At 40.4% G+C, this 26943-nt stretch overlaps 1 protein-coding gene across 1 annotated transcript; it reads left to right on the top strand.

Annotated features, from left to right (window-relative positions):
• The first annotated feature begins 10098 nt into the window (after positions 1–10098).
• POMP (proteasome maturation protein) lies at positions 10099–25519 on the top strand. The gene is made up of 6 exons (XM_079902803.1): positions 10099–10184; positions 12701–12798; positions 14521–14581; positions 16553–16654; positions 18361–18454; positions 22875–25519. The coding sequence occupies exons 1-6, from the start codon at positions 10182–10184 to the stop codon at positions 22940–22942; spliced, it is 426 nt and encodes a 141-aa protein (XP_079758929.1). The 5' UTR covers positions 10099–10181; the 3' UTR covers positions 22943–25519.
• The last annotated feature ends 1424 nt before the right edge of the window (positions 25520–26943 follow it).

The raw sequence follows: 26943 nt of genomic DNA on the forward strand, positions 1-26943 counted from the left end.
TTAAAAAGAGCATACTACAAAAAATTTTTTAAAAAGAAAACAAAAAGGGACTTCCCTGGCAGTCCAGTGGTTAAGACTCCTCCCCACCTCCAATGCAGGGGTTGTGGGTTCGATTTCTGATTGGGGAACTAAGATCTCACATGCCACGGGGCACGGCCAAACAAACAAAGAAAAAAAAGCATACGAGAATTAATAAGATAATTCAGTAATGTGGCTGGACACAAGATAAATAAAACAGACAGAGACACATACATATACAAATTAGTACCTGCATGCATAGACATATAGTACAAAGAGTACAGAAGCTCTCTTAATTCACTTCTCTTTAAATGACCCTTGGGACTTATGAGGCTCTCAATTTCATCTGTAAAACCTACATATTATTAGCTACAGCAAGATAAATGTTCTCACCTTGTGAAATAACCATTTATTCCACTTTCACCAGTTGACTGTACACTTACTAATATCCAGTTGTGCTTGCTCCTAAACATTTTTACGACAGTTGTACTATTATTATAAATAATTTAAAGAAATATTACTGAATCCAATAAACCATAATGTGAAAAGAATGAATTGTTTTTATGAAAACTAAGTTGTCTGCTTTAGAAAGATTAAACAAAGTTACAAAAAATGCTGTTGGTTTGGGTGTGACAATTATAAAAGATTAAGGGGAAGTTGTAAGATTCTGTATTTCTATTTTTCTACAAGTATTTTAAAGTTCTTGATCCATGGTAGAGAAATCCAAACTGGAAACTGTACAGGATGCATTATGAATGTGGTTTATGCCATATTATGGCATCCAAATCACTGGTCCAATCCTTAAAGAACTTTGTCCTACATAACAATATGGATCAATGAATACACACACACACACACACACACACACACACACACGTTTTTTGTTAAAATATGTAAAACAGGTATGTTGTATTAGTCAGGATAGGCTAGGCTATGTTGCAGTAAAACAAACCAACCAAAAAACAAATAAAATCCCTTAAATCTCAGAACTTAAAATCATAAGCTCTTCACCTGGGTGGCATGCAAGGCAACTGTCTTCTATACGATGGCCCAGCATTCTAGCTACATTGGTCTTTTGGTACTTCCGCATCAACACATACTTCCACAACCAATATGGCAGGGAAGATAACGTGGGGAATCATGCTCCAACTCCTCAGTGCTTCCATGCAAAGTGAAACACATCAGTTCCACTCATATTTTCACTGGCCAGGATTAGTCAGATGGCTGTGTATAATTTTAAGAGACAAGAAAGTATAATCTTGCAAACTTGGAAGGAGACAGGGACTGGATATTGTTGAACAGTGGTATCTATTACATAAGTTTCATTTTCTAGGATTTCTCAATCTTGCCAATGTAAAAACAAAACACTGTGATAGATTGTGTTACTGATCAAAACATTTGCTGCCCTTCATGTTGGAATATTACTTATCTCCATCCCACTGACGTCAGGCTTGGTATTGTGACTTGAAGGGCCCTTCCCTGTGGGAGGATTATGCATCCTTGACACTTTAGTGTCAGATACGGGCTTGTGCTTTGCTCCGGCTTAAGAACGTACGTACGGGGCGGGGGGGGGGGGGGGGGGGGGGGGGGGGGGGAGGGGTGTGACATGGGGCACTTCTTTGTAGAAGCTTTATGAGCCAGAAGACGCTGTACCTTGATTCCTTTCTCTCTACGCCAAGGCTGCAATGTGCCTGACAGCAGTTACTCCATTAGCCTGGGTCCCAGGGTGAAGATGATGTGAAGGAGATGCTGCCAGCTTGTGGTGGGCACGTAGCGTGAGCAGAAAATTATTTGTTGTTCTATACTACCAAGAGTTCAGCTTGCCACTGTGGCATAATTGACCCTAAGCTGCATAACAGACACACTATTCTTACTGCATCAGTAAGAATGCTTATAGGAATAGCCAGAGAGGAGTAAAAATGAAAAAAACATATATTCCATTTCTAACAGTGATAAAAGTACAGAATACTTAAGGCTAAATTTGACAGGACAGGTTTATGACATATGATAAAATTTACAAAATATTATTGAGGATACAAAACATGTTAATTTCCCCAAAATTACTGTATAAATCTAATGTAATTCTAATCATAATCCCGATGGGTTTCTTTTTATTTGATAAAAGCATTTTAAAGTTCATGTGGAATAATAAAATTGACCTACAATGTTACTGCCAGGATTAAATGAGCTGAAATATGTAAAGTGCTTAGGACAGTATTTGGCACAGATATGCCCAATGAATGTTACCTAATTTGGTTATTTGGAAAAATAATTAGATCATTAGAATGGAGAGTCTCAAAATGTATCTTAGTACAAGCAAGATTTTAACATAGCCTCTAAAGGAAAATAAAATCAGACTCCTACCTTAATCCATATTCAAAAATAAATTCCATATGAATTAAAAGCAAAATGTGAAAAACTACTGTAGAATAAAATTTGAGAATAACTTTATACACTAGGAGTCAGGGAAACATTTTCAACTGACACAGTAAGCCAGAGAGTTGTAAAGGAAAAGAGACATTTATTTAAAATGTTTAGGTCAAAGATACCATAAACAAAAGAAAAATATTACAACAGATTGTGGGAAATATTTCTAATGCATAAGACAAAGGTTAATATCTATAGTATATAACAAGCACCTACAAATTTATAGCAAGAAGAAAAACTCGGTAGAAAAATGAGCAAAGACTGTGTGAACAAGCATTTCCAGAAAAGCAAATCTAAATGATAAATAAACATGAAAAGTTGCTTAATCTTACTAGCAATCAGGAAGACACAAACTCAAGTGACAATGCGCCATCACTTCTAACCCATCAGATCAATTTTGTTGGCAGAAATACGAATTTATACATTCTGAATCACTGTTTTCTTTTAGAAAATGTCTCAAAACAACCCTTTAACAAATACAGTGGCAAAGGAATTACTTTGTATTCCAAGTAATCACACACAAACCACAGTATTTTGCAATTTCAGATTCTCAGGGGATATATTTTGAAAAGACTGATTCCTGTTGCTCTTTGTATTTCCCACACTGTACGTCTCTCTCAGCTCCAAACAAAGAATTCTGCTACGACTTGTGGCCACTGGACAGTGTCTTTTGACTTCATTACCACTCTGAGCCAGGACCCCAAGGAAGCCCCAGCAACACACCCCTGAACGCCCAACCCATGCAAGTTCCGGCTGTCTGCACCTGACTCCTCGCCTAGTTTCTCACAGCCCCTGGCGGTGCTACGGTCAAGGCAACCTTGATATAGGAAATAAATTAGACCCATGTTAATCGTGCCCTGAGGCTAATTCCACCCAGTCCCCATCAGACCTTTGAAACACCAGCCATCATTTACTGAGCTTACAGTACTCTGGAGATGGCATGGAGAGCGAAATCAGGGAGCAGGTGAGCATGGAGGGGGCAGGCAAGCTGAAAGGCTATTACAATGTGCCTAAAGAAAGATGAAAACTTCAAAAGGATATATCAGCTCCCAAAAGATGGTGAATGGGGTTTGCAGACTAAAAAGCTTTGAAAAAGACAAGGAGAGGCACATGTGCAAACAAGTGCAACAATGTGTTACAGATGCAGTGAAACAAGTATGTATATGTGATGGGGCACAAAGAGTCCCCTCTCCCAGGAAGGGGGAGGGCGCTGAGGCAGAGCACGTCAGGCAAAATGTCACAGAGGAAGTGATGCTGAGCTGAGACAGTGCAATAGAGCATTCCAGAAAGAGGGGAAAACAGGAATAAAAGTGCAGGGGCATGAAAGCAGTGACATTTTCAGAGAATTGCAAGTAATTTAATATGACTAGTGTAAAGGATTTAAGAATAAGGTTGGCAGTCAGATCACTGAAGGCCTGTTTGCCATTGGACAGAGTCTGGAATTAATCCTGAAGGGCAGGAACCAGGAGCAAGTGAAGGGCTTTAGGGAGGGAAGCCACAGATTTGAATTTTAGGGGACAAGGCATCATTGGCAGCAGTAGAGAAGATGTTTTGGAATAAAGCAAGGAGTTCTTGTGGCTCAGGTGTCGGGTAATTACTTCCGTTAACTATGATACCCTATTTCTCAGGAGATTTCACTGAGATATTTTAGAAGGAATACTTTCCTTTCTCGCTGATGTAAAGATGCCTAAGTAGAATGATAAACAAGGTCTTTTTTTTCCCATCTAAACTCCATTGTGTAAACTTAGTTGTACACTCTAATTTAATAAATGGAGTGAGGCTGAATGGCCTTTGGCATCCATTCCAGACACTAAAACAGTGAGAAAACAACAAAACATGGAACATAATATCTATCCATAAATACAATTGTATGGTTAGGGCTGTGGAGCATTTTAAGAGTTATGATTTCCCTGGCCAAGTACCAAAAAAACATACCTTCAAAAATCAGAACAGCCATTTGGCATCCAACCATGCTGACAGGATGAAAAATGTTGAGTAAATAGCCTACGTGTAATTCACCACTCTTGAAGAAGTAAAGGAAGGGTGTTTTCTAAGGCTTCAGAATGACATATTTTACTAAGTAATAACATGGTCATGAAAAAAGCCAAGAGAAAACTTCCCAGCTCACTTAGAAAATGGAGTCACTCAATTTTCTTCAAAATGATAAATATATTCTGTCATATAAAAGAATGTCTCAGATCTGGTGCATTCACAGTGGTTATCTCTGCTCTCCATTCCCTTCTTTTTGCCTTTTGTTGTTTTCTAATTTTCTGCAGTGAGCATGCATTGCTTCTAGAAAGAAAAACAGTGAAATAAACCAATCATACAATCAGAGTGACTTAGGCTGTCTTTTTCAGCTTTCTGATTCCAAAGAAGATTAATGTAAATTGCTTCTGAGATAACCTTCTAGTGTGCTTTGAATATAGACAAATTTTCTCTCAAGTCTTTGTCTTCAAGGAATACATTTTTGAATTTTCAAAAATACAAAAACTTCACCTCTCAATTATTCATGCCAGTGGAGGGGAACACTGACACTAGTATTCGAAAACAGCGTCCAAGTAGAAAACAACAAGCATATGGCTAGAATATACTAGGCTTTGTAAGGCACTGTACAATGTTTCTGGCAGATATGCCTTCTGAATTAAATTTTTAGTTAATATTAAAATGATTCTATGCTCCTACATGTGGGCTGGCAAATGAAGGGTGAAAGAAACAGGTCTAGAATTTAAAATTCATTGCATATAATCTACAAGATGCATGCTCCACAGGCAAATGAATAAAGACCCTCTATGCTGAAAATACAAACCGCTTCCTAAAAACACAGACCTGAAACAGGGCTATGAAAGCATGGAAAAATGGAACGCTAACCTCAGCTGTGTCTGATGCAACGCAGATGTAAAACAAAACTCCTGGATTCAAAAGAGTCAACTTTAGTAAGTACTACCCAAACCCAGCTTTTCATAATCAGAGGACACTCTTTTAAAAGCAGCTCCAACTGAAATCACAGTCAGCAAAGTACTTCAGAAGAAATATGAAACATCTCTTAGGGTTAAAGAGAAGCGTCTGTCAAATAAACTCGATGTAATGTATTCCTCCATCTCTTAACACTTATAAAGGGACTTGCAAAGAAAAATGTGTAAATAGGATTTATCTTAAATGAAGCACATTGAACCTTTCCCAACACTGTAAGGATTCAGATAGTTTAAAGAGGATCTGGATGTAATCTTCATAATTTGTAGATTCTTTTCAGGTCCTCTGAAACACAGTAACTTGCTTCCTAGTCGAGATTTGTACTCTATTGCCAAACCTTGTAGGGGAGCAATTTCTGAAATTTGCACTTAATACAACATTCTAAGTTTTAGGTAACTTGAAGAGAATATGTCTTACAAACTTTCCACACCAATTGAATTACTTTCCCTCCCACATCTCTCAGACAATGGGGCCCTCATTCTTCTACCCTGAACGCGGAGGGAAAACCATCACCACCAACCCTTGCCGCCAGCCCCTCTCCAAATCCCCCCATTCTGATTTCAAAGCTCTACAGAATCCATCTGGCTGAGAAGAAGTGGCCACAGAGGCTGGGAGGGAGAGAGGCCAAGTGGGCCTGGCCAGAATTGGTAGCTGGCGGGGGAGAGGAAGGCTGGGCACATCACACACACACACACACTCCTGATGTTAGAGGTTGTCAGAACTGTAGACTTTGCGGTGGGATGCCAGTTTTTGTTGAGTCTAGCCCTGGGGGAAAGGGCATAACTGTAACCAGACAAGGATTTAGGGCCTTGGCTTACAGTCCTGAGCTTTCAGGGTGGGCTCCAGGCCCAGGAGGGTGCTTCTGGAAACTTCTCCAAATAAGTTATCTTGGATCGCCCATATCTACCTCCAGCCTATTTCCCAACCATATTAGTCAGTCTCACCTATTAGGCACAAGTATCCATTCATCCATTTTTCCCCCACTTTTCATTGAATAAACATTTATTGAGTGTTTTCTATGTGCAAGGTACAGATACGATAATGTGTAAGACATCGCCCCTGACTGTAGGAGCTTGTGGGAGAGAAACAGATAGATGTGGCCACGGATCAACACAACTGAGTGCTAGAGGTTATGGTAAAGGGCATATAGGTTGCATGAGGGCAAAAAGGAGAGAATTAACTTCTCTGCCCCATGTACTCCTCTGCTACGGTTACCTGCTCGGGCCCCGAACCCCCTGAACTCACTCGTCTTCCCTTCACAAACCCCTGCCACTGTGTCCCTTGGAACATGCAACCAAACTTCCCGGTATTTTTTACTTTGCTACAAGATCTTTGCACGTCTCAGCCCTGGCTAAAACCTAGCTTTCTCAAAGATGATGCCACTTTCCTCAAACGCTTGTCCAGTGGTATCTGCTCTTTCTCCCACTTTCGCTGACTCACGGGGCAAGAAAATGTCGACGCGACCTCTTGCTGCCGACAGTTACTGCTGATTCTTAACATCATCACTCAACTACCTCTTCTCGAAGTGCAGCACCTGCTCTGCTCCACCCTTTCTCTTCTTTTGGAGGGAAGAGGATTCAACCAAAGTCATGGGGATTTTTCAACTCGGCACGCTTTTACATCTCCTAATAACCAGCTCAGCTCGTTTGGCTGGACTCATTCGCATGCTTCTCGACCATGGTTCATCACCGGCCTGCAGTCTAGATGGGAGTTTTTTCTACATTCAACAACACACTTTCCACAAGTATTTCTGCCAGAGAGGCCTAAGAGTAAAGTCAAGAAAGACAACAAAAAGTAAAGTAAAATGGGGTACTTGTTCTCATACAAGGCACATAACAAGGCTTATTATTTAAAATGTGGGTATAGTAGGACCTACATCATACAGTAATTGAGGATTAACTGAAATGACATACGTAAAGAACTAAGAACAGGGCCTGACACATAACAGATGTTAACTATTATTATTGTATCCTCCAAACTATATAACATACACAAAGCTTAAGCAATGATATCAAACCATTCTAGAAACAAATCTAATCTAATTCTTCACATTACTTTAGCATACTCAACACTGTCTTGTATTAACTGATGCTATAACGATGTGTGAGCTGCTCAAAACGAGGTGATCTTTCTCCTTGCTTTTGCCTTCACATTGGTCACCAAAGGCCCATTTTTAAGACTTCATGATTTTTTTAAGCTATTTTAAAACCACTTTCTAACCTCTCTTTGGAACTGCTTTCAACCCCTCAGCACTTTCTTCCCCTTTGGATTCTAAGACAGCAGTTTGCTTTTCCTTCTGCCTCTCTGACCATTTCTGTTTTGTCTCCGTGGCAGGCTCCCCTCCCTCTGGCTGCCCCTTGCAGTCTATGTTTCTCAGGGTCATCCCTCCTTTTTGCTGCTTCTCAAAGTCTTTCCAAGATGCTGTGCCACCTTCATTTATACCTTTATCGTCTCTGCCTTGAACTACTGCAATGCTCTAGGTGGTATTCTGGTGTCTGGTTTCTCCTGATTGCATATATCCCTCATTGCTGCCACCACAATAATTTTTTTTTTTAATGTCAAGTGTTTATGACAAGGCCTCCATCATCCCCTGTTCCCTGTAAGAAAAAGCCCCAAACCTCAGCACACCATCCAAGGGCCCTTCACATCAGCTCTGACCAGTCCCTCCAGTCTCATATCATCTTGGTCCACCTACTCACCCAGAACTCCAGCCACATGGAAACAGTCTTCAAACATGCCCTTCTTCAAATCCTCACCTTTCCACGTTTCTTCTTCAAGTGCCGTCTTTCCCTGTTCCCAACCTGATCCAGCTCCTTTCTCTATTAAGCATTGACCACAGCGCATTTTAAATACCTGTTTATGCGTCTATTGCCCCAGGAAAACAAAAGCATCTCAAGTACAGGGAAATGGCTTTTTCTTCTCTTTAGCTCCAGAATCTAGTATCAAGCCAATGCTCAACAAATATTTAATGACTGGGCTTCCCTGGTGGCGCAGTGGTTGAGAGTCTGCCTGCCGATGAAGGGGACGCGGGTTCGTGCCCCCGTCCGGGAAGATCTCACATGCCGCAGAGCGGCTGGGCCTGTGAGCCATGGCCGCTGAGCCTGCGCGTCCGGAGCCTGTGCTCCACAACGGGAGAGGCCACAACAGTGAGAGGACCGCGTACCAAAAGAAAAAAAAAAAAAAAAATTAATGACTGAACTGTGAGCAATCAACAAACATTAAAAAAAACTTTTTAAAAAAGATGCAGTTTTAGAATGGATATATGTGTCTGTATAACTGAACCACTTTGCTGTACACCTGATACTAACACAACACTGTAAATCAACTACACCTCAACATAAAATAAAAATTAAATTAAAGAAATAAATAGAGATACAGTTTTAAAATTTCTCCTTAGGTGGAACTGAAAGGAAAAGGATGCAAATGAAACACTCGATCTCAAATCTCAAGGTAAACATGGATATTCTGAAGAGTGAGAAGGAAACACATAAGGACAGCAGTGCACAATACTCAAAATGTGGATTATCGCAGAAGTTCAAGGTTGTGGAATCCATGACAGTATCTACTGTCATGCGCTGCATAACACATACAACCTTATGACCTCCCTCCTTAAAATCCTTCAATGTCTTTTTAAAGATAAAGCCTCATCCTTAATCTGGCACACAAGGGCCTCCACGATAAATCAGCCTCCATCTCCTAAGCCTCATCTCACACTCCTCTCTATCTTACTCACTGAAATTTAGCCACACAGGCCTTCTTTCCCACTTGAGCTTTTGCACAAGCAAATCTACCAGCAATGTCTTTCATATTCTCTCCTCTCTAATTCACTCTTATACCTTGACTGCCAGCCCAAGGATTCCTTAAATTAGCTCCATTACATGGTGACAACGCGTGAGTCCGTTTTATCACATCACATATGGAAGGCAACAGAGTATAGTGTATGACTGTAACTATAATAGATTATGTGTCCTTGGTCATATCTATTTAAACTCTTTTATGTCTTGCTTTCAGCGCCTGTAAAACTGAGGTAAGTGTAGAACTCACTTCATAAGATTATTCAAAGAGTTAAAGGAGATAGTTCACGTACAGCACTTGGAATTGTGTTACTATATAGTAAAAGCCCTCAAAGGTCACTGATATCATACTTACTTAGCTGTCACCCTGCCCACCCCAAGAGTTCCTCTACGGCTGGAGCCCAGGAACCACACGAGCCTGTTCATTTCTGTATTCTTAGTCTCAGCCCGGAGTCCTGAACATAGCTGGCCTTCGATAAGTAATTTAAAAAAATAAAAGCAAACCGGCAAAAGCTTTGGCTTCCACATTTGCCTCACTAGCTGGATGACTGCACGCGAATCACTCATTCCACCTGGGCCTCGTTTGCCCTTATGAAAAACGTAATCTCGACCTCAAAGAGATTTTGGACGAACAGGGCGATGCATCCAGCAAAGTACACCGCCCATCTCCCAACGCCGCACAAGCGGTCGGGGCTGATAACGAACAGAGTGAACAACCGCGTCTCCCCTCCCCCGCCCTCCTCCAGCCCACACCCCCTTACGGCGCCCTCGGTCCCCGATCCCTCGGGACTTCAGGCGTGGGAGCTCCGGCCCCGTGCGGCTCCCTCCAGATGCCCCGCACCCTCCTTCCTTCCTCGCCCGGACGGACGCACTTCCGGCGGATGTGGGTGGGGGCAACCCCAGAAACGGAAGTGAGCCGCGGGGTCGGCTGACGGTAACAGGCTGAGAAGCTGTTCGCAGAGCGAGTTGAAGATGGTGAGTGAGACCCTGGGCGACCCGAGTGGCCTGCGGGCTCGGGTCCGTGGCCGCAGGAGCAGGCCGCCGCTCCCCAGCCCGTTCCCCGGTGGCGGCGGCGGCGGGAGGAGGAGGCCGGCCTCGGGCGCCATGATTTGTCGAGTCACGGGGTCCGGGGGTTCGTGGCCGCCTCCTGGGCAGGGCTCCGGCGCTGGTCCCGCGAGCGGCGCCTCGGCTTCATCCTTTCCCACCGCCTCCTCTCTCCCATCCCCAAGTCCCCCAGTCGGTCCCGACCCCGGTCCCTTCCCGTAGTTGGCGCCGACCCGGAAAGGACACCCCCAAAAGTGCAACGGTCTGGGGTGCGGCGCGGCCGACTACCCCTCCCCCGAGGGGAGGACCTTTGGGAGCCTAGTGCCCGACATCCTCACCCACCCCTGACCCTCGGAACTGCCTTGATAACAAACCCACAGCTGTGGGTCCCTTTTCCATCACTCAACTTTACCCCACAAACATTTTTGGGAGCTCGTAGTATGGCAGGTGTTGGAGGGGGGAAAATTGGATAGTTGCTACTCCCCGTTTGTCAGTATTGTTATTGGGTCTCCTCCTGCCCCGCCCCTTCTCTCTTTTTAACTTAAAAGTTTGATGTTTGGGAGAGATTCTTGAATCGTCATTGCTCGCGACTCTGATACTACCAGTACTGCTGCTGGGCCATCCAAATCTAGAAAGTTTCTGTTGGTAAATACTGCTGAACATAGTAAAGAGGTTTAATAAACATCCTCAAGTAACCAGTGTTAATTAACTTTTCATAGTTTTGTTTTCCTCTGCTACTTTATTAGAAATATCATGTACTGATTCTCATGTTTTACAGGAGGGAATTGGGAAAGTGATAACAGTAGATCCCAGAGATCAGGATCCCCCTTTTCTTTGTGTGTAGAGGAAACTTTTCTTCCGTTACTCTACAATAAAGCAGTCTGGGAGAAGGAGAACCTTTATGTAGGAAAGCAACAAAAGGTGTTTTTGGAAAGGTATAATCATACAACTCTGGTCCTGGAAAGAGTTCAGGCAGCTGGAACGATGAGTAAACAGGGCCGGAGAGGTTCTGTGCCTTCTTCAGGTTAGTGGCCTCCACACTAGATTTCAGCTTCTTTTCCTAATTAACTGTGACTTCTATGTGGGAGAGTTGAAACCTGTTGTACAGCTTCTTGAGTTCCAGGCTTCGGACCTTGGACATTATTCAGGCAAGACATTGACAAACCAGTGAAAGGTTTTTGCTTTTCGTTTTGTTTTGTTTTTTTAACAGCTTTGGTGAGGAAAATTGCTTATCAGGCAAATGTTGCTGTGCAGAATTGGAAAATAGAACAGGCTAGAGGCAGTGCTGTTAACATTATTCAGGTGTGAGAGCCTGGACTGGGGTGGTAGATTGAGGAAACCCGGGACACTGTGCAGTACCTGACCTAGTAAAATATAAAAATAAAGTAAAACATCAATTTAAAAAGCTGGTTTCTCAGAATAGTTTCTCCCAGAAGAGTATAACACTCCAAACGACCTGCAGCTGTTTTACGGTTTTCTGCAGAATTGCAGGGAAGATGTATTTCAGCAACAAGTAACTTAAACTCAGCATCTTGTGTTTTAACTATGGTAACATGTATTACATTTTAATTGCATGTTTACTCTATCTTCATTAGATTAAGCCCTGGAAGACAGATATGTATCTTCAGTATCTAGTAGAGAACCTGCCACATAGTAGATATTTAATAAATATTTGGTGATTAAATTATAGTATAAATGAGTAGGGTGACCATACACTAGTACCAAATATACCGTGAGTCTTTGTTTTTATTTTTTTTATTTATACCATCCTGATTAGGTACATTTATTTTTCATAGGTAGTACCCTCTTATGGGAACCAAAAACTTTCTGAAATTCCCTTTCTTTCTTAGCTCCTGTGACTACTCTCTTCTAGCTGTTCTCTCTGTTCTTAATCCCATTTTCCTTGTTCTTCCTTGTCCATAAGGAATGGTATTCCCCAGGATTCTGCCCTCAACATTTTTCATTCTGTGCCGATCATTCTAACCTAAGGGGGGATCTTTCCAATAAAAGTAAATCTGATCATGTCATAACCCTTCAGAGGCTCTCTGTCTATTTCAGAATAAAACAGAAGTTTCTTTGCATATTGAAGCCTTTTCATTTTTTCTTTTGGCCAGCCTTTACTGCTCTACTCAGACATGTAGTTAGCTGGTCATCTCAAACGACTTGTAGCTTGCTCATTTATATTTTTATACTTTTACCCATGTTCTTGTTTTACGTGAATGCCTTTCAATCTGACAGCACTCAGAGATCAACTCAGGAATCCTTCCTACCCCAAATTCGATTTTATTCACTGAACCATGTATATTCCTCTACCATAATGCTAAAGCTCATGGTACTTGTCTAGACTGGGCCCTTTGAGGGCAAAGACCTTATCCTTTCTTTCCAGTGCTTAAACAGTGTTTTTTTGAACTGTTTATATTTAATAGTGTTTTTCCTTTCTGTTGTAGAATGCCAGAGGACTTGGATCTCAGCTAAAGGACAGTATTCCAGTTACTGAACTTTCAGCAAGTGGACCTTTTGAAAGTCATGATCTTCTTCGAAAAGGGTATATGGGGGAATTGGGACTTTGACTTTGTTATGGTAAAATGTGAATTATTTCTCACAGTATTCTTTAAATATTTTGATAGGCCATAAATGTATATTTAATTTAGGAGGTAGCAAGTAATACACTTTAGGGGAGGAGGGGGAGGGTAGGATTGGATGTGTTCTATAGTGGAAGAAGCATTTTATCAGAGTAGTAGGTTCCCAGGAAAGGGCATCTTCCTAGGAGATGTTACCCAGTAGCATGATTTGGTAGGATTCTTCTTTGTGCTGCTGATAACTTGGAGAGCCATTTGTCTCTTCATCTTATTAACTTTTGCAGTAATTGACTGTTCTTTGGGAGACACTAGAACATAGCAGTAAAGAGCATGGACTCTGGGTTTTGGTCCTGGCTCCGCCATTTACTAGATGTATGCCTGTGGGCAGGTTACTTAATTGTTCTACGTCTCAGTGTCCACACCTGTGAAATAAGGCTAGTAATAGCATATATGTTATTTTGAATGAGCTAACACATGGAAAGTACGTAGACCAGTACATGGCATTAGTAAGCACTGGGTAAGGCTTAGATGCTCTTATTTTTCTTTTCTAGTTTCAGTACAGTTATGCCCCTTCCCTCGATTTTCTATATTTTTCTATATGTTTAGGTCTGAATTTCTAGTTCTGGTCCTTTTCCTTGGCAGATTGTTTTTCTGCTTAATCAAATAAGGATAATGCTTTCCTCCCCGCTTTGTATGTACTGTGTTTTGAATTTTTGAATTTTATATCTAATTTTCAGGTGTTTACTCTTACTGTCTTAGAATATCATTCTAATATTGGTCTCTGGGAGCAGACATAATACCTCACTATTGTCTTTTCATTCTGTAGTAAAAGATGCACTATATTGCCTTTGGAATTGGCAGTAGTATGGTATAGTCAGATTTATAAGCTAGCCGGTAACCAATCCGGGTGATTCGTTCTTGTTTTTTTTGTTTTCACATGAAATGCTTCTTTTCCTTCCCATTTAGACTGTAAGATTGCCACAAGCAGAGCCATTATCAAATTCCACTTTGCGGATAATGTTCTGTACAAAGATAGTATTCAGTAAACGATTGTTGCAGGATTTCTAAGGTTTCCTTCAGCTCTCAGATCCTGGTTTGGACAATAAGATAGTCATCTTTGTATATCTAGGGTGATAAAGACCTGCGGCCTGGTTCTAGCTGTATATCATCTAATATGGTACTTTATACATAGTAGGTGTTTGGTAAATGTCAAACAGATCGTTCAACATGTGTTTACCAAAAATATATTAACTATTGAATATGCATTAGATCTGAACAAAACAGGCTTAGATATTTTATATAATGCAAGAATCATGTCATCAGAGTAATAGTATTAAACATACTTTTTATTAAATTTCTTCTAGGTACAGGGCATCATTTAGCACCATTTTTGGGGGGGTTCTCCCCAGTGAATTGAAGTCTTGACCACCAGTATCTATAATAGATGCATTTAAAACAATATTCAGTAAATTTGACTTCTTGTCTTCCTTTTGGTGTATAGTTCTATGAATTTTAAAACATGTGTTAATTCCCAGAACCATCACCACCACACTCAGGATACAGAATAGTTTACTCATCCCCCCAAAACTCCCTGTGCCATTTATTTATACTACAACAGTGATGGATGTGATTTTGAGCTCTAGGTATTCAGTAATATGTAATCTTCCATCTTAAATGTTTATTTTCAGTTTTTCTTATGTGAAAAATGAACTTTTGCCCAGTCATCCTCTTGAATTATCAGAAAAAAATGTAAGTATGTTACCTGTGTTTTTATTTTTATCCTTTAGAAAAATATTTTTAATAATACTTGATTAAGACACTTCTGGTGTTGAGCATTTAACCATGAAAAACTTGAGGCCTTGTTTTCAATATCCTAATCTTTGAGTTATCATTGTATTGCTTCACTAAAGCTCCCTTTCTACACATTCTTCTTTGTCTTTTTTATAGACATTTCTAGAGGTTAGTCCACCTTTCCATTCCTTTCATATGTTCTCCTTTGATGATCCCATTTTCTTTTATATTTATTCCCCTGCCATTTTTGCTGTTGGTCTTCCCAAGCCCATATCTCTAGCCTTGACCTCTTTTTCAAGCCCTGCATCTCCAAGTTACTGCTGGGCACAGTAGGTGCACAGGTGAACACGACATAGTCCCCATCCTTAAGGGGCTGAAATTTTAATGGGAGGATAAGCAGTGGATAGGGGCTTCATAAAGTGTTGTAGAGGACCAGGGATGGAGCAAGCATCTGTGGAAAGCTTTCTAGAAGAGGGCATTTGAACAGTTTTAGAACAGTATTAACCAGATAAATAGGTGGGGAAAGGTTATTCCCCAGAGGGTATAGCTTGTACAGATGTCCTAAAGACAACCTAAAGGGTTTTTAAATAACACATTCAGAGCAAGAACAAGGAGGTGTCTTACTACTTGGGGATGATGGTGCAGTGTCACCCAGTTAACAGGAAGCTGACCTATTCCGGTTTTTTTGTTTTGTTTTGTTTCCTCCCTCTTCAGCAAGGGGAAAGATTTTTCCTTAAGAAAGAGTAGAACAAATAATTTGATGATGAAATTGAAGTTCAAATTAGACGAGAAAATAAAGGGGCCCCTGGCTGCTTTAGCTGCATTCTGGTTTCATGCTCAGAAGATGAGAAGGTTGTTTTTCAGAGATTTCAGATTAGCCATAGAAAACATATAAATCAGGTTTATGGAAGAAAAAGCTGACACGGATAGCTCGTTTTGATGAATAAGTGAACTACATCATAGATGACGCAATAGACCAAAAGACTAGGCCAGAACTTCAAGAAAAACAAAGAGGTGAATGTGAAGTTCTGCATTTGGGTTCAAAGATAAATTATACATATTTAGATGGGGTAAACCTGACTTTTTTTTTTGCGCTACCCGGGCCTCTCACTGTTGTGGCCTCTCCCGTTGCGGAGCACAGGCTCCGGACACGCAGGCTCAGCGGCCATGGCTCACGGGCCCAGCCGCTCCGCGGCATGTGGGATCCTCCCAGGCTGGGGCACGAACCCGCGTCCCCTGCATCGGCAGGCGGACTCTCAACCACTGCACCACCAGGGAAACGCTGATTCGTTTTTTAGAAGTAGTATCAGTGCTTAGTAAGAGTATGATTCCAGAATAAAATTGCTTATTAGTACCCAACACAAATTGGACAGACTTCAGAGTTTGGGTTTCTTTTTTCCCCCAGACTCAATTACTCAGAAAGGTGGAGTTTAAGGGTTGTAATTTAATTAACAGGACCGTATAATGGGTCTGATTATTTCTTTTATGAAATCCTTTGAAGTAGATACTTTCATACTTAGAAATTTCTTACTAATTATTGTCCCTGTATAAAACTTTCTGGATCTGAGGTTATTTACACCTTTTTGCTCTACCAGTTTTGCAGTAATTCTAATCAAAAGCATTGAAATATGATTATGCTTTGTAAATACACTTTTGCAATGTGAAAAACATTCCCTTAATGTATTAGTTCTGTAAATCTAAATTTTAGGTGGTAATTTTACACCAGTGAAGGACACCTGCATGCCAGGTAAAATATAGACATACATATTCTAAAATTTGTCGAAGAAATTAGTAAAAATACTTCGTTTTTATTTCAGTTATGGTTATTGAAATCTTTCCTCTAAGTATTGTGTCACATGCGTATCAGTGCTAACTGTTTTGAAAGCAGAATGTTGAGTAACATTTAAAATTACATTGTTGTCTTTATAGTTCCAGCTCAACCAAGATAAAATGAACTTTTCCACACTGAGAAACATCCAGGGTCTATTTGCTCCATTAAAACTACAAATGGAATTCAAGGCAGTGCAGCAGGTGGGTTTATGAATGTCAATTTGTATGCATCCCACCTGTGTGTTGATATCAATTGGAAGGAGCCTTCTATTTTAATAACAGCTGTACAAACCTTACCTTCTCTTCTCCCCTACAACCTATCCTACTTTCCCCCTTTTAGGATATGACCTTGATTTCTACTTCATAGAGAAAAGAAGCTTTGAAATGGAAAACTCCTTTAAATTATAGGCTCACTGTCTGAAAACTTACCTGTGTTCACTTTTCATGTTTTTCTCCTTTGGGGGGTTACACTGAATCTGAGATGCCTCTAGGAATATCCAGGTGGAGGTATCTAATAGGCAGGTTGTATATTGCTGAGTATACCTGTTGCTTAGGAAGAAGATCTTCGGAAAGGTTGTTCCAAGTGTGTAAGAACTGTCCCCCCATCTGTGCTCTGGATTCTGTCACATCCATTGATTCCAGTGATTGCTGGACAACTAACAAAGAACAGAAAAACTGAAAATTTGGTTTGGCTACATTAAAGTTTGTTGGGTACAAACTATGTGCCATTGACTATATATGTATACTTTACACTGCACCATGCTACAGGTTTGAGAGGAAGGTGCTGTTATCCTAGTTCACAGATGGAAACAGGGTGACACAAGTCAGGTAACTTAGGCAAAGCCTAAGTAAGTATAAAAGCAGAATTTGAATCCAGATCTCTCTGACTGTACAGACCATGCTTTCTCCACTGTACTGAGATACTAGTCTGCAGTATACATATTTAATAATTGAAAAAAGTATATAACACTAGTTCACAATGGCATTGTGGTTTTTAAAGGCCCACAGGTGACTTTGATCTTCATTTCTAGTTACCACTACTGTTTTTTTTTTTAAATTAATTATTAGTTTATTTTTTGCTGCGTTGGTCTTCGTTGCTGCATGGGCTTTCTCTAGTTGTGGCGAGTGGCGGCTACTCTTCGTTGCGGTGCGTGGGCTTCTCATTGCGGTGGCTTCTCTTGTTGCGGAACATGGGCTCTAGGCATGCTGGCTTCAGCAGTTGTGGCACGCAGGCTCAGTAGTTGTAGTTCGTGGGCTGTAAAGCGCAGGCTCAGTAGTTGTGGCACGTGGGCTTAGTTGCTCCGCGGCATATGGGATCTTCCCAGACCAGGGATCAAACCCGTGTCCCCTGCATTGGCAGGCAGATTCTTAACCACTGTGCCACCAGGGAAGTCCCTATCGGTACTGTTTTAAAGGGTCATAACTTAAACATTTGTGTGAGCAATACACAACAACATAAAAAATGAATAATTGGTTTACTAAATAGAATACTGCTCTCGCTGAGTTGGAATTTCTTCAGGAATTTGATCATCCCACGTTTATTAGGAACAAAGAATGGTGTTAGGCTCTAGGATTTTGCATTTCATCACGTGGTGTGTGCTTGGGTTTCCTGGACGGAAGCGAAACCCTCGAACGTGAGCAAGCCTGATGGGATTGTTAAGTGTCAGTGAGAAGCTCTCAGTTTCAGTGTATATATTTTGCATAAAGTGTTGAGGAATTTTTAAAATTTTGGTTTGGGTCTCAAATGTGAACTTGCATGTTAAATTGATTAACCCACATTGGTTAAATTGATATGTTACTTGGTTTTGTGAATTTTACAAATAAAGAATGAAGAATGTGAAATTTGGTCATGTATATTTTTTTCCCTTGGTTTTTTCTAATTTTGCCTTTTTATACTTTTCCTGAAGGTTCAGCGTCTTCCATTTCTTCCAAGCTCAAACCTTTCATTGGATATTTTGAGGGGTAATGATGAGACTATTGGATTTGAAGATATTCTTAATGGTAAGTGTCATTCCATACCTTTTTATAGAGCCCCAATAATGTACAAGACAACAGCAGCAGATGAAACGTACAGCGTCTTCATCCTCATGGAGTTTATAGCTGATTGAATTCATTTGTGTTTATTCAGTGAAATAAGATAAACTTTAATGGTAATAACTGTTTAACTGGTTTTAAAAGTGAAAATTATTTATGGAGTTCTGAGATTACAGTCATTTCAGTCAATTAATGACAGTCATTCCTTTCATATCCTGAGGATAAAGTCTGATGTGTGAGTCCAGTGCAATATTCTTAGGGTAGCTTAAACGAGGATTGTTGTTGCACTGTTCAGAATGTTTGTGGGATGTGACTAGTTTTAAAAACAACTAGAAAAAATCAGATCAAAGTTTTCTTTAAAAAATACCCACCCTTTCCTCCTAAGTAATTGTTGTGTTTCTATAGATGGTGAATAGTAAAGAAGAATCTGTCATTTTTAACAAAATTCTCTGGATGATTATATTATGTATGACATAAATGGCTTTTAAGTAAGAGCAATACATGCAGCATCCTTTATTTTTTTCTGGTTCTGAGGACGGTAAACAAATATAATTCTGTCCAGTATTACTTCTGTTCATTATGCCTCAGCAGTTTGGGAGAAACAGAAAAACCCAACAGGATTAAATTATATTACTTTTGCTTGGCTGCTAATGTCCGGTAACGAGATGCTGTGGATGCAACAGAAATCTCATGAGACTCCTCTTTGAGAATCTTCCCTGAGGGAACTTTTTGAATGCAGGAAAACCTGGAATTCCTAAGCTTTTACATTGAATTTAGACCTCATTTAAAATTAGTAAGGTGATAGCTCAGGTTTATAATTATCTTTTAGTTATAAAAATGCACTCATTTAAAAATCAGGCTCTGTAAAGTCATGTGAAAAAAAGGGAGAGGGACTTACTGAGCATTTATTCAGTCAGTAAAATAATTGTTATACGTCAGGCACTGGGCTAGGCTTTGAATATACGACGGTGAAGAAAACAAAACATCTGTGCTTCCTAATGCGGGAGGTAAACATTAACAGTTAAAACACAAACATGTAGTTATAAACAGTGATTAAATTCTAAGAATAAAGGGGGTAGGTGTATAGTTTGTTGTTGGGTAGGAGGGCCAGGCACCTCTGGGAATATGACGTATAAATTGATTCCTGAAAGATACATGAATTAGTTGAGCTAAAAGTAGAGGGAAGAATATTTCAGACAGAAGAAGCTGTATGCCCAGGGTCTCTAACCTGAGAACAGCTGAAGAGCTCTGAAGGGTTTATTCCACTTAAGAGCTAACAAGTTAGCCCTCTGTGGTTTCACGGATGCTGGCAGAGACAGACTCCTCGAGACAAAGGGCAGTTTGTTATTCACGGCAGTAGCAGAAGCCAGAGCATCAGCTTTTCTGTTGGGTCCCTAAGCCCCAGTTCCCACAGGGCAGCAAGAAGAGGGTTAGATGAAACCAGCATATAGAGTGTATTTTGTTACAGTAAGGGGAACCCCAAGTTCAGGGCACCTGAATCTTATAATGGGCAGTCAGCCTGCCTATTCTGTGCCCCAAGGGCAACATGATCTCTCTTTAGAAACAGCCTTGGAAAGAGAGTCCAGAACAAAGGCAGACAGTGCCTCTGCTTCCAAGACTTGTGGAATCAAGAAAGGCTCCTAGAGAATTGTCTCTCAACACACATAAGAACATGTTAAGAAGGCCCATGTAGCTGGAGTGTTTTGAGGGAAGTGGAAAGTAGAATAAGGTGAGGTTGAAAAGCCAGGCAGGTACAGAGGAGCCAGCGCCTTGCAGACCATAAAAAGTTTATTCAGAATGCAACAGAAAGCCATTGAGTGATTTTTTTTTTTCTTTTGACATCTGAAGACTGTAACTTTATTTTATTTTTTTCTTCAGCTCTTTTGTTTTCTTTCAATTTATAATCTTTTTTTAATTTTATTTTTTCAAACAGGTTATTAGTTATCTATTTTATGCATATTAGTGTATATGTGTCAGTCGCAGTCTCCCAATTCATCCCACCACCACCCCTGCCCCCCTTCCGACGTTCCCCCCGTGGTGTCCATACCCATCGAGTGATTTTAAGCCGTGACATGTGATAGAATTTCAGATTTAAAAAGATCACTAGCGGGGGCTTCCCTGGTGGCGCAGTGGTTGAGAGTCCGCCTGCCGATGCAGGGAACACGAGTTCGTGCCCTGGTCCAGGAAGATCCCACATGCCGCAGGGCGGCTAGGCCCGCGAGCCATGGCCGCTGGGCCTGCCCGTCCGGAGCCTGTGCTCCGCAACGGGAGAGGCCACAACAGTGAGAGAGGCCCGCGTACCACAGAAAAAAAAAAAAAAAAAAAAAGATCACTGGCTATCTTATGGACATCTTTATATATTCATTCCTTGCATCTCTGTAAGGCAGCTAAGAACTAGAAAGATCCTCTGTTTAGGTAGGTGATTTTTGTCAGGATGAGATCACTGCACTGCACTTTGGGTAGTTTCCCCCTTGTGGGGACTGTGACTGTATAATTTATGGACAGTTTATGGCTTCACCTTAGGGCCTTGCCTTAGCTGTTCCTTCTGCTTAGAATACTTTCCCCCCTCACTTTTCAGATCCCAGTTTAAATGTCACTCCTTCAGAGACTACCCAGTCTAAAGTAGTCCCAGTCACCCTGTCACCTCATTTTCATTCTTTGCTTATCACTTTTTCAGTATTTTTCTTGTTTCTTATTTGTTTTCCCCAACTTAAATACAGGCCTCGGAGAGCTGGGGACTTTGTCTTGTTAACTCTTGTGTCTTCAGTGCCTCATAAGGTGCTTAATCCGTGATGAGTGTTGAAAGCTGTTGCTCACCACATTCTCCTCATCACATTTGACCCAGAAGGAATTTTAAAGTCTGTAATGAGGGAGTAGTGTGTTAATCTAAGCGTGATATGAAGACTAGTCAACTGTGATGAAAATCTGTATAATTCTCCAATTTACATTTTTTAAAGTGTTGGAGGTGATCAGGGTTTTGTTTGCTTGCTCATCAGGGAAGTGCTTGGCCAAGAAAAATCTGCACATTATATTTTAAGGAAGGGAAGAGAATGTGAGGAAGGCAGTAAGAAAGTCACAACTAGCCTTTTTCTTAATGCTGAAAGTGGCCTTCCGTTTACTCTAGTTCTGTCACTTTAAGATGAGGGAACTGAGACTGACCCAGAGGCCGGGTCCTCCCTGGGAGTCTCACGGGCCAGGGCCTTGCTTACATGGTGTGCTGTCTTCTGGTGCAAGTGATTTATTTAATAAGTATGTATTTTATTAAAGTCAAAAGCTTTAAAAAGCAGAGTTTAAAAGGGAAGTTGTTATTATATAAATAAGGATATTCTTAGTTTAAATATTGAAAACATTACAGCTGAGACTCAAGTCCTCCATGTTTACCCCAAACCCATTTCTCTCCCTGCTTCCCTATTTGCCTGCTGCTTGCTTTTAGTTAGTGTATGTCCTTCCAGACTTTTTTCTGTGTGTCTTCATACAAATATATATAATCAGAAAATATCTGGCGTTGCTTTGTGTATATATTTTTTTATCACAATTGGTATCATACTGTGTGTATCTTACGGTAGTATGTATGCTGCATCAATACATGTATTGAGTTTTCTCTCTTATTAACAAAACAGGGCTGCAGCAAACATCTTTGTTCTTTGTACTCATGTGCGGACATACTTTTTCTTAATTTGGGTTTTGGATGCCTGTTGTATACATAGCCATTTACTCTATTAATAATTGTAACAGTATCAGTTGTTGCTAAGGTTACTTTGTTGTGTGACAGATGTCAAGAGTAGAGATTGCTGAACTAATGTGACACAGTAATTTCCAGTCTCTTAGGAGATCCAGTGAGGAAACATCCAAATTGATGTTACTCTTGGTAATCATTATTTTAATGATTATTTATTTTTACAAACTGATTTTACAGTTTATTTCGTTGGGTATTTATTCTGTTTCTTGTCCTGTGTGGAGGAGAAGAGGCTTTGTTTGTTTGTAGGAAGCTTAATGTTGTTATTCATTTTAAAAACTCTTAGGTGCATTATTGCAGTTAAAGTAAGACTTTTGTCTGACTCGTCAATACAGACAAGAGAGTGAAGGTTTTTAAGGTTTTCTTGCTCTAGACTTCTGGTTTGTGTATATATATATTTGCAACAGAACACAGAGTGATAGAAATAAAATGGGTTTTGCAAATTAGATTACGGATTGTTTAATCTCTTATTAGAGATCGTTCCTAGGGTCAACTGGAAAGCACTGGAAAACTTAAGAACTTTGAAAAAGAACTTATTCAATCTATATTTTCTTTTACAATCACCTGAATTGAGGTATACTTGACATACAGTAGAATGCACCCATTCTAAGTGTCCAGTTCTTTAATATGTTTGTTTTTGTTTGTTTTCAGACCCGTCACAAAGTGAACTAATGGGAGAACCACATTTGATGGTTGAATATAAGCTCGGTTTACTGTAATGCAGTGTGCTGTTCATGGAAGTAGAGGGGCTGCATCTTGTTTATAGTCGTTTTTTACTATAATTTGACGTGCACAACATTAAAATTACTGACACATGAGAATTTTTGCCTAAATAGTATCTGTGATCATTTGAAGTTATTTGGGTCTTTGGTTTATGTGATAATTGAAGGCACTAAAGGGAGATGGTTTAAAAACTTCTAATTTATATTAAAACAATAGCCTTCTATGTCTTTAAAAAATGTTGCTAATTAATATCATAAAACTATGCACAGGTTCCAGTTCAGCCTGTTTCCTAGTTATTTCATAAATTTAATTTTGAATAATCATTATTGGTATTTGAGCCTGCAAACTTCATAGTAGCATCTTTCAGAATAAACATCTGTTCAGTGGCAGCATTTCAAAGTAAGTATAAAATAAGACTATTATATTTTACCTTGTTTCAGTATAGTCCATTAATACTCATAAGAATAACACTTGCTTTATTGATGCTACTTAGGATTATAACTACATTCTTTGATTCTTTCAGGTTGAAAAGTATAAGTTCAGAGGTTTTGATTTTGGTCTTGTCTTTAAAGTGAAAAATTAAACAATCAGCAGATGTCAATTAAACTGTAGTACTGCATAGATTAATATATCATAAGATGCTTAAATTTAAAAAGGAAAACAGAACATTCATGTACACATACAACTATTCATGAACAAATTCAATAATAGTTTACTTAAAAATAAATCTTCCCTATGGTTGTTCTTTGTTAATAAGGTATTTTTTTATGGACCTAGTATACAAAATTAAAGATTATCAATTTCTCAGGAGTATTTTTATTGTCTAAGTCACTGATCTATGACTGAAGGCAATGTTTTCTCCCCCCACTGGGAGTGGGGGGGGTCATTTAACAGTGTCTAGAGAAATTTCTGGTTGTCACAACTTTGGGGAGGGTTTCCAGCTGGCATCTAGTGCAAGGAGGCTAGGGATGCTGCTAAACATCCTACTGTAAAAATTGCTCCTGACCGTTGAGAATTGAGCTTAAAACTGTCTTTGCCAACACAATATTTGCCAACCCACTTTACACTTAAATTATGAGAAAATATAGAAATAATGAAGGTTCACTAATTGATTGTTTCTAAACGTGTTCTCTTTCAACTAATTAACAAAGTTGGATATTTCTGTACCTTAATTAGTTTTAGGAATAGTAGATACTCTTCCTGACCAGTAGAAGGTACTATGAATTAATGAACATAGTTTAAATGGAAAAACTGATGCTTTAAACACAGAAATTGGTAATCATGATTAGTGCTTATTCTCTGAAGGTCTTCATGCTTGCCCCCTCTCCTTTTCCTCTTTTACCTCCTTTGTGTTTACACCCATGATCCTTATCCCTGGGTGCCTGTAAAATCACCTGGAAATCTTGTGAAAGAATTTTGGTGTCAGGGTCTGAGTCTCAGAAATTCCAGAAGGACGAGTCTGGGGTGGACCCCAGGAAGTCTACTTTTGAAAAGCTCTCCAGGGATGAGAACCTTTGATTTATATGCTTGCTTTCGCCTTTATAGTAATATTTATTAGCATCAGTTAATTCTTCCCGTGTACCTCGGTGCTGGAACGTTTGCTAGTAGTCTCTGCAAACTGCAGTGTGTGCCTGGAGTTGGGATGATTTGGGTTCCTTCATGAGAGTAAATTTCAGGTTCCTCTGAGATACTTTGCCTAGGTGCCAGACTCTTCAGTTAGGCATTTTTTCTTTCAGATGCCATGGGGTTTGTTTTAAGGAATTAGTTTAGTATTTTGAGGGTTTAAGAGATACTTCACAGGTTGGTGCCTGATTACAATTAATTTTACTAACACTAAAATGATAAAATTCACAATAAAAGAGATATAAACATAATTAATGGACTGTAATGTAGTTCTGTGTTACTTTTTTAAATATGTATGTGAATAAAGGAATTTGTGGATTTTATTGTCTCAAAGCGGGTGGGTTTGCAAATAACTGAGCACTGTTTGGCACATCATGGGATGGCTCTTTCACTAGACACGTCTCTTCAGTCCTACCCTCTGTACAAAATATAAATGATAGGCTTATTTTTTATTAATTTTTCTTTTTGCAGTGGGTTTTATCCCTCTTTCAGGAGTACACATAAGTATAACCCAGTGCTTTCCTGCATTTTGTTCCTCCTTTGAATGCAGACATTGCAAGAGTGTAGAAAATTGTCTGAACAGGTAGATTACTTTTGAAAAGCTGAAAGACTGTATAGTGTATAATCTTCCACTGGAGTCTACAATTGGATGAATCTAAGTTTAACCAAATTTTGACTTGATATTTCAATAAAGCAAAACCAAAAATGTGATACTTCATTGAACTTATTTATTTAGCTCATGATTTCAAAGTTGAAATTCAGGTTCCTTCAAGTACAACAAATCCTTAATTAAGAGCCCATACCTTGGTGGGGGCAGTGGCCAAGATGGCAGAGTAGAAAGTCCCTGAACTCACCTCCTCCCATGGGCATGTCCAAATGACAGCTGTTTAACAGCACACAGCTGTCTATGGAAACAACCTGAAGACTAACAGAAAAGATTTTCCACCATTAAAAACATAAAGAAGGGGCTTCCTTGGTGGTGCAGTGGTTGAGAGTCCGCCTGCCGATGCAGGGGACACGGGTTCGTGCCCCGGTGCAGGAAGATCCCACATGCCGCAGAGTGGCTGGGCCCGTGAGCCATGGCTGCTGAGCCTGCGCGTCTGGAGCCTGTGCTCCGCAACGGAAGAGGCCACAACAGTGAGAGGCCGGCGTACTGGAAAAAAAAAACATGAAGGAAGCACGAGTCAGGTAGGAAGGACAGAGATACAGTATATCAGGACCCACACCCACAGGTTGGTGAGGAAGTGGGAGGAATATCACAATTATAGAGATCCTCCCCAAGGAGCAAGGGGTTTGAGCCCATTGGACTCCCCAGCCTGGGGGTCCTCCACCAGGAAAATGAGCCCCCAGAACATCTGGCTTTGAAAACCAGTGGGGCTTATGTTCAGAAGAGCCAGAGGGCTACAGGAAACAGACTTCTCTCTGAAAGGGTAAATGCGATCTGACTCCCAGTGTAGACGTTAATTCAGAAGGACAGAGGGTCAAACCTGCTTGCTGATCTTGGATCCAGGGAGGCAGGAGGCACCTGGGACTGCCCCTGGGGAGAGATGCTGGCAGCATCCAGTTTGGGGAACTTGTTCTACCACAATAACACCAGCATTGTGAAGCACCATTTTGGAATTCTCATGTCCTGTTAGCGCCAGGGACCTATCAGTGGGCCAGCAGCAGCCCTGTGCCCCCCTGGGTCAAACACCCAACCACGTGGGAAGCCTACCCTGCCCTCCGGCAAGTACAAGCCACTGCACAAGGCACAACCTCACAACCAAATGGGCCAGGGTCCAGCCCCACTGCCAGCGCATCCACAGTGGTCAGTTCTGCCACAAGAGAAGGGCACACACAGCCTCCCTAGAGCATAAAGCTCTGGTGACCAGAGGGAAGCCTGCTGCTGGACCCCATAGAACATCTCCAACATAGGAACACTTCTCCACGATTAGGAAAGTGGCTGACCTATGTAACATATAGAAATAAATTTGCCCGAGAATTGGGCACGATGAGGAGACAGAGGAATATGTTCCAAGAGAAGGAATAAGAACCTCAGAAGAAGAACTAAATGAAGTGGAGATAAACAACCTCCCTGATACAAAGTTCAAGGTAATGATCTTAAAGATACTCAACAAACTGGAGAGAAGAATGATTAACATAGTGAGACTTTCAACCAAAAGTTAGAAAATATAAAAAGAACCAAACAGAGCTGAAGAATACAATAACAAAAAATACACCAGCAGGAATCAACAGTAGCTTAGATGATGCAGAGGAATGGATCAGTGATCTGGAAGGCAGAGTAGTGGAAATCACCTAAGCTGAACAGAAAAAAGTTTTAAAAAATGGTAGTTTTAAAGAGACCTCTGAGACAATATCAAGCATACTAACATTT

This window comes from Stenella coeruleoalba (assembly GCF_951394435.1).
Source record: "Stenella coeruleoalba genome assembly, chromosome: 18".
NCBI lineage: Eukaryota > Metazoa > Chordata > Mammalia > Artiodactyla > Delphinidae > Stenella > Stenella coeruleoalba.

Bases quoted from the DNA above. Each gene is read 5' to 3' on its own strand.
- POMP (XM_079902803.1), top strand. The intron at 12,799-14,520 runs GTATATGGGGGA...GTTTATTTTCAG, and splicing joins CATGATCTTCTTCGAAAAGG to TTTTTCTTATGTGAAAAATG. The intron at 14,582-16,552 runs GTAAGTATGTTA...TTGTCTTTATAG, and splicing joins TTGAATTATCAGAAAAAAAT to TTCCAGCTCAACCAAGATAA.